This window comes from Silene latifolia, chromosome 8, assembly GCF_048544455.1.
Source record: "Silene latifolia isolate original U9 population chromosome 8, ASM4854445v1, whole genome shotgun sequence".
In the NCBI taxonomy this organism is placed as follows: Eukaryota; Viridiplantae; Streptophyta; class Magnoliopsida; order Caryophyllales; family Caryophyllaceae; genus Silene; species Silene latifolia.
In genome coordinates, this window is record NC_133533.1 from 5,220,098 (window position 1) to 5,228,865 (window position 8,768).

An 8,768-nucleotide genomic window follows, 5' to 3' on the forward strand; every position below is an offset into this window, starting at 1 on the left:
GCTAGTTGTCTGGCCGAGACCCAGGTGACAGGCCGATGGATTGTGTCGGCTAGGCTGTCTAAGTCGTTGGCTTTGCTATGGATACCCTTGACCTTGCTCGATATGTTGTCTTGGTCAGCGGTGCAGAATATGCCCCATCACTTAGATTTAGGAATATTTAAAAGATCAAGAAGTTGTTGCCATTGTTCTGTTGTTAAACCGGCAACAGCCGAGGAATCCGGAGCTGAACGAGAAGTGCTAGCATGCATTACCATCAGTGTAGGTGGTATTAATTTGAGCAGAACCGCCGCGACCTCATCCTGGGTTAGAGCCGCCTCTGCCACGACCTCCTCGTGTCCGATTCCCACGGCCAGAAGAGCGAGGACCTCGTGGTCGATCACCCCACCAATCAGGATACTCGTGAATAAGAAAACACATACTCTCGTCATGACCGTCACGGTTGCAGTGAGTGCAGTGCTTAGTAGAATTGTCCACGTACTTACCTTTAGCTTTAAGATCAGACTGGACTTTGAAAGCTAGAACACTATCCGTGCCATCAGTAGCAGAAGACGACGGGATAGCGCGCATACGTTCTTCCTGAATAGCAGCCTGATAGGCACGATTAACTGAGGGAAGAACGGCTGTAGAAAGAAGGTTGGAACGAAGATTAGCATAGAGGGTATTATCGAGGCCAGAGAGAAACTTGTGAAGGCGTTTGTTTTCTTGAAACACGCCAAATTTTGAGGTAAGATTGCAGCTACATTCGCCGCATTCGCAGCCAGGTAATTGTTCATAATTGGCAATATCGTCCCAAAGATGCTTCAAACGACCATAGTAATGGACTACGGTTTCTGTTATTGATGAAAACGAGATTTAGAAGAGGCACCTGGTAACTGATACCATGTCAAATTGATACTTTGATATTTGGGTTATGTTTTTGTTGTGTTTATTTCATCAATAATAGAGCACCTTATATAGGTGTATATCGTAGCTAGTTCGGTACAAATAGGATTCCGAGAGATATAGTTAAGCTATTACATAAATATTTATTGTTGATAGGAATTACTATTTCGACATCCATTAGACATCGATTCCGTCTCAATAACTAGCTAGTAGGAGTATTAAGACTCAAGTCAATTTGCTTTGTAGTAGGACTCAAGTCGGTTGAGCTCGGATGTGGGTCGTGAGCTGGGTGTATATCGTCATACAGTTCGATATATAATGTAACCAATTCATTAAAACTACAAAACTTCAAATCATTTACATAAATTTGATAATGTACAATACTTGCATGTACAGTGTCGAAACACGTGAGAATGCTCATAGTAAAATGTGATCATTAATTCCTAAACATGGACGTACAAGTGGAATTATTAGTTTTTCCTTATAGTTTGCCGACAATTTTTTTAATTTATTTTGTGCATTTTTTTCTTGGTTGATAGACACATAGGTATGCAAATCCCGTCACATATTTTCATGTCTACTTGATGATCGGAGGAACTCCTTTCAACCCGTCGTCTCCGGTGTACTTTTGGGAGCTCATCGGCCGAGATTTGAACGTACATTGTCTCCGGTCTTTGATTACGTGGCCTTATTCCTATTAAACGCCCTAGGCTTTTGCTCTTGTCTTGGAAAAATGACACTGTTGACTGTAGGATTTCATACCAACGTTATTGAATCACACTGAATTTAAAGCATTTTAGAATTTGACCAACAACTTTTAGTAGTAGCAGATGCTAGATGCTGAATGAGAAAGCAGATTATTAGTGATAAATAAAGTTTGTCAATATAATGAAACCAAAAGTTATACTTATACTAGGTAGTATCCAGGGCTTTGCGCGGTATGTTTTAAAATTTAATTATTATAATTGAAGAAAAATAAAATAATTTATATATGACCTTTAATATTTTTACTTATAAATAAAAATATATTAATTTTTCTAATTTTTTTTTAAGTTTAACTTAAATGTTTTAAAATGATGTATAATAAAAAACGAAGAGAGTAATATTAAAATACCTCGGTGTCGAGATTGGAGGAGGAGAATGAAGAGAAACTGGTGGATGGAGCATACAATGACGATCGTCGTTCTTCCATTCTAAGTCTCATATACATACTTCCTAATCCTAGTGGCCATCCCATTCCTGTTTCTCTATTCTGCTCAATTATATCAATAAAAATATATATATATAAACAATATGATCTTGCATTATCAATAATTATAGATGTATAGATATATATATATATATATCATGAAATGATTATAAGGAACAACAACATATATATGATCATGACAATATTCTACAACTTTCTAGTAATATAAAACACAAGGTCGGGTTAGTAATACTAGTATAACCAGATTGATCTATTTGTCAAGTCTAAACTTCATATATGAGACGATCTAAATGAAGATTTAAAATAAAGTGAGACTCAGAATATGTAATAAAGAAAAAAGTTTTTCTAAAATGTGCCATTGAAAAAGGAAATCCTGATCAAGAAATACAATTTCAATTTAGCGCACATTTTAGAAACCCCGATAAAAAGAAGATACCTCCATGCTGAGCTAAATTGAGAAAAATGGCACCTAAATTAACATGATAATTGAATAAAAAGTTGGAAAGAAGGGATTATATAATTGAAATTCTCCATAAATGAAGGGAAATTAATTTTGTATAGTGAGGTGAAATTTCCAATGACTTGAGCTAGTATCTTCCTTAAACGGAACTTCAGATGTGTTTTCAGAGCACAAATGAAATTATAGTACTTCGTATAACACGGTTTTACACTGTAAGACGGTCCATTTTTGTAAGAAAGTTGTTCATTTATTGCTAATAAATGGGTTATCTTTTTACATAATGAGACCGTCTAACAATATAAAACCGTCTTATGCAATAACTAGGAGTAATAAATGAACAGCTTTCTTACAAAAATAGACCGTCTCACAGTCTGAGACCTTATTACGCAATAAGTATTGGTTTTCAGAGTTGTCCCCACGCATGTAAGTCATGTACTAAGATAGTAACTTAAGTAGTTCAACCTTACTAATCATGTACTTAACTAATGAAGTGTTAGTTCAACGGTTTAATGTTTTAGTCCCACCGTTTTACAAGTCTTGATCTGATCAATGACTCAATTGTCTACAATTAATGATGATGATGATTAAGAATTAAGATTTACTTACATCAATCACCTACACCAAACAATTAATTGATTTAGATTGGTAATAAATGGATTGAAGCGGTGTCAAGATTTAGAATTAGGTTTTAAATATCAGCTTAAAATATTACAAATGAAATAATGATATAAATAGACTACTAAAATAAAAATAAAATTACTAATTAGAAATGTTTAGATTTTCACACTAGTAGAAAAAATACTAATGACATCGATTTTATAGGGCTATTTAGTATTTACTTTGATTTTGGCCGATGTAAATCCAGGTGTTGTACATGACATTTAGAGGCGGAAAAATGCAGGGTCGGTCTCGACCCTTCTAAGTGGGCCAAAAATGGCAACCCGTCAGCCCATGTGTCCAACCCGTGCATACACCTGGGTTTGGTATGGGCCAGACTCCTCCAAACTAGCCCGATAAGGCTTGGAAAAAAAACATATTTATAGTGGCCAGGCTCGGCTGCATTTGAGTGAGTCTGGCCTAGCCACGTCCTCCTTATTGTCGGTCCAGGGCCAGGGTAACCCGACTTGATGGTCACCTCTAGGAACAATCAACAAGGATATAAACTTGCTCTGAAGAATAAATTTCTAAATTATGAAAAAAAAAACGATAAATTGGTTTTTGATAGATAGAACGGAAGTATTGAAAGATAAACGCAATAAAACTCTAATTTGTCAATTGTGAGCTTTATTTTCGAAATACCAAGATATCTAAAGAAACACAAATGGTTATTGAATTTGTTAATTCAACCGATCTCATACTATAAAATCGTCGCACATAACAATTTTGGCCGTTGGCTCGCTATTTCTAGACCTAGCCTTGTTTAGTGTTGGTGACTTGGTGTTGTCAATCTAGTTGGTGCCTTCAGCTCATGATCATTTGGGCCTTGTACATATATTGGGCCTTGCAGGGTCTTGAATGGGCAAGGAACCCACAGACTACATGAACTAATCATATATTTGGCGCAAATTGTTGAAATTCTTAGGTGTCTTAGTTAATTATTTACGTGTGTCGCCGATTAGTATCACCCTCTCATATATCATCCATAAAATTCTTTATTTTAATGGATTTTACATATGATTTTGCTAACGTATGTGCTAAGTGTACACTTTAATAAGCTTCATATGAAAATATTTACAAAATATTCTCATCAAAAATAGTTAGAAAAACCAATTACCGATGTCCTTATAATAGCTTAAATATCCTTGTCCAAACATTAACCATTTTATTGGAATACTCGATCCTTGTAATTTTCTTTACACGAACATGTTTACTTGACCTAGGTACAGTGAAGGATGTTAATTATGTCAGAAAGGGGCCAAACCCACACTAGCTTTTCTTTTACAATGTAAAATTATCCGTCGGGCCCCCTTGACTTATTAATTGAGTCTTAATATTCACTCATGAAGTTAATAGTTTAAACCTTAACCCCCTTTATTACCCCCCTTGTTATTTACTGCAAGATCCGCCACTGCCTAAGTATGTAACTTTTTTTTTTGTGTGGTTTAGACCAACCTAGGCATGTAATTATATTACTCCGATTACCTTAAACATATAGTTGATGCCCACATGGGTGGAGTTTAGTGGTAAAACTTAAGTGAAATTCCAAAGAAATCCAGGTTCAATCCTCCCCAAGAGCAAAATCTTGTGGAGCATTTTTGGCCTGAGTCTATGTCTTATAGACTTCGAGCATATCACCCTCGGGTGACTTACCTAGTATACGTGGTTTGCAGGCTATTACATATAACCGAGGGTTTACCCAATGCGCACCGAAGATAATGGAAAAAAAAAAGTTGATTATAATGGCTAAGAAGTCAGTCGGCCACTAATTACGCAAACATAACTCATCTACTATAAAATGACAATGTATAGCCCGTTTGCCGTGACTAGTGGGAGTATTAAGGTCGACATCAATTATTGTTTTGTCACACAATTCTTTTTGCCCTTAGTCTTTTTCATGCGTAATAAACTAAACACAAAGACCTTTGGATAATACAGTCTATACAGAGTACACAAGTCAAAAGAACAGTTTAAAAGTCATTCCGTCAATTGCGGGGTTCAATTTTGGGGTGGAAGATAACCTTCCCATTTGATCTTTGATGTGAACAAAACTAGGATGCCTTTGTTTGTCTCGTATGCTCGGATAGTCTGATTTACCCCATGTACACCTGTTAAGAAAATATAAGTTCTCTCGTTTGGTAGAGCGTCATGGTAAATAAATAACAGTAAATAGACTATACAACCTGTTGTATTGGTTGTATAGAAAAGAACCCGAGTTTTAGAATTATTTACTTGAGCTTAGACCTATAGATTATGGGCTTTGTTTAAAAGAATCTGAGCTCCATTATAAAAATATTGAACTTAAAAAATTATAATGAAACTAAAAAATAATATATAAGAGCTCAATTAAATTTTAATTTTTGACATCAAAAAATTTAAATATAAATAAAAAATTATAAGAGCTCGAAAAAAATACATATAAACTCGGCAAAATTAGTTATGGTTGTACAATGCTCTTGTACAACTAGTTGTATAATAGTATTTGTGAATAAAATGTGCTTATGATGGTGAATTCAGAAGTTCATATTAACTAGTTACGTTAGCTCAAAATACTTTTCGCTCCATAAAGGATTGTATTAAGTATCTTGATTTTGAAAAAAGTTCAACAAATGTTTTAAATTTACGATTTTTTAAAATTTATGTTCTCTAACGGAAACGAGAGCCTCTTCTACCCCTCTCCTATCGCCATCTTCGTGGTAGTTGTACACTTGTGACGGGTACATTTCAGCTATTATTATATCAAAGCGTCTTGCTTGTGACGGGTACATTTCGTCACAAGTTGAATACAGGGTAAAATGTGACCCATTTAAGACGAAAATGTAACCATTTTAATTAAAAAGTTACCAGAACAATTTCCTAAGTTATACTCCCTCCATTCAACTCCACTTTACAAGTTTCTTTTATCACGTTTGCCAACGCAACTTTTACACGATAAATATCATTAGCTGCGTATTTGCAAAAATTATAAAAGTTAGATATTTTTAATGTACTCTTAAAGACGAATCAAATAAGATCCCACATGAATATATTTTCACTTATATATCGAGAGAAAATTGAAGTTGAATGTCCGCTTGTGAATAGTGCGCAAAATAGAAAGTTGCAAAGTGGAGTTGAATGGAGGGAGTAATAATTTGTCATTAAATTGGTCACATTTTGTCGTTAAAATGGCGATGTTTAGCCAGACTTCAACTTGTGACGAAAAGTATCTGTCTTCAACGAGAATTGGTGATATTATATACAGAGTGGAGGGGTATTGAAGTAAGTGATTCCACATATATGGAAAATTGCACATTTTTTTCCTAGACGAGTTTGGCCTGCTATTCGTCTTCTATGGAGTGCTTGACATGTAACATGTGTGTTGACAATTTATGGGTTTATAGATGTAACATGTGTGTTGACACAACTTGTTCATATAATGCTTATTTATAAGATCGTCTTATATAAGATTAACCCGAATCGCCGATTCAGGGTACATATATATGCATGATAGCTAGTTCATCACATTGAGTAATAAAATATAGAAATTCATCCGCTAATCATGCTTTGATGCATGAAAAGAAGAGCTAGCTAAAACATTTTTGAATAAAACACTTTTATGACTTTATTAATTAGTAACTTTAAACCAAACACTTTAACATTAAGTTTTGCTTAAAGCCTTCAATAATTCTTGTGTGAGACGGTCTTACACTATGAGACAGTACCATTATATAAAAATAGAACTCATTTATTAGCACTAAATGAACTTTTATAAAATGATTGTTTCACGGTGTGAGACCGTCTTATTCTACAATTCGTGTAAAGTCTTAGAACACATGTAATTATGTAGTATGCATAACCACAAAACATGGAACACATAAATAAAAACCAACACACTAAATCCAAAACATTACATTGAGCTCCAAAAGTATAATACTAAAATGCATCACTTTAACAACAATTTATCATTCCATAACTTATCCTTGGTAATTAAAATTTCTTGAACAAAATAAAGTAAAACAAAATCTTAATTAAGGCTGGTCGTCAAACTCGAACTCGTCTTGTTTAGGAAACTTGCTCTGGTACCCTGGATACACACCATTGACATTGTCGTTGTTGTTGCTGTTGTTATTGTTGTAGTTGTTGTTGTTGTTGTTCAGATTGTTTTCGAAATTGTTGTTGTACGATAAATCGTTATTATAATTGTTATAAGTAGGATTAGACATTTTTTCGGCATTAATATCATAATAATACTTGCCATTTTCCAAATACCTTGTGTCACTCATCCCCTGCCTCTCCACCCCACCATTATACCCTACACCTCCATAATACTCACCATGACCATTTTTGTTGTTGTTGTTGTTGTTGTTGTTTCCACCAAAGTACCTCCTTGAAGCAACATTACCCTTAATATTATCGTTATTATTATTGTTATTATTATTTGTGTAGGATGTCTCACTCAATTCCTCGAACTCTGGCTCAGCTTCTTGATGATTACTTTCAAAGTTGTTGTTGTTGTTGTTGTTGTTGTAAGTGTTGCCACCAACATACTTTCTTGGAACAACATTACTATTAATATTATCGTTATTATTATTATTTATGTAGGATGTCTCACTCAATTCCTCGAACTCTGGCTCAGCTTCTGAATTACCTTCAACATTTTCATAATTGTTGTTGTTGTTGTTGTTGTTTTGGTTTCCATATTGGTTGTCATTCAAGTTGTACAACTCGGATGGGTTGGCGGCATTAGTGGTGGTTGACGCGGTGGTTGTGGTGGTGGTTGGAGCATCTAAGCCAGTCTCATGACCATATAGGCCATAACCAACTTGTGTAGTTTGAGGAACAAATGTAGGTTGTTGTTCTTGTTGTTTTGAAAAGGGTGTTGCTTGAGTTTCTTGGTTATTGTTGTTGTAGTACTCAGGGTTAGGATTAGTGTTATAATCGCGATTACGCGTAACTTGGCTAAAGAATTGGCTATCCCTAGCATAGGTTATTTGAAGGGTGGTGAGGAGAAAGAAGAAGCATACAAGCTTTGTAAAGGAAGCCATGAATTGAAAGAGGCTAGAAAACTATGAGGAATTTGTGAAAGAAGAAGAGGGTTTTAGTGTGTTAAAGAGTGTGATGGTCTTGAAGTCCTTATATAGAGAGGCTTTAGAGCCTTAGTCATACACTTACACTCTTCCTTTTCTTTTCTTTTTTTCTTTTTTCTTTTTTCACTTTATTTATTTATTTGTTATCTTTTTTTTTCTTTGGTGATTTTTTTGACTTTTTTTTTCAATAATTTTGGGGTGGGTAAGTTGTGTGGGGGAGTATATAATTTCAATGGGGTCATGGGCATGGAATGGAGCATGACAATATTAAAGGATTGTCCTCCATTTCATACGGAATAAAATTGTCCTTGTCACTCTTTCTGTCCCAAACAATAGTTTACACTTATTTTATTTTTTCTCACAAAATAAAGTAGGTATAAACTATTCACTGGTACAGAGAGTGTATACGTTAATGCATTGTCCAACCTCAATGGATACAAAGGACATTTATTTTTTTAATTGTTTAGTTGGTTTTTATCAATTCAAACTAGGT

The 8,768-nt window shown here is 34.7% G+C and overlaps 1 protein-coding gene and 1 long non-coding RNA gene across 2 annotated transcripts; both read right to left on the reverse strand.

The window, feature by feature from the left end:
* Nucleotides 1–1,196: 1,196 nt before the first annotated feature.
* Nucleotides 1,197–2,718, reverse strand: LOC141594012 (uncharacterized). Its single transcript, XR_012521978.1, has 3 exons — nucleotides 2,529–2,718; nucleotides 1,997–2,134; nucleotides 1,197–1,628 (listed from the first exon to the last, which is right to left on the reverse strand). It is a non-coding gene; the product is annotated as an uncharacterized LOC141594012 (long non-coding RNA).
* A 4,345-nt stretch (nucleotides 2,719–7,063) lies between these two features.
* Nucleotides 7,064–8,315, reverse strand: LOC141596123 (uncharacterized). The gene has a single exon (XM_074416176.1). It carries the CDS (start codon nucleotides 8,231–8,233, stop codon nucleotides 7,217–7,219), a length of 1,017 nt encoding a protein of 338 aa, XP_074272277.1. The 5' UTR covers nucleotides 8,234–8,315; the 3' UTR covers nucleotides 7,064–7,216.
* Nucleotides 8,316–8,768: the final 453 nt, after the last annotated feature.

Bases quoted from the DNA above. Each gene is read 5' to 3' on its own strand.
- LOC141596123 (XM_074416176.1), bottom strand. From the start codon at position 8,233: ATGGCTTCCTTTACAAAGCTTGTATGCTTCTTCTTTCTCCTCACCACC.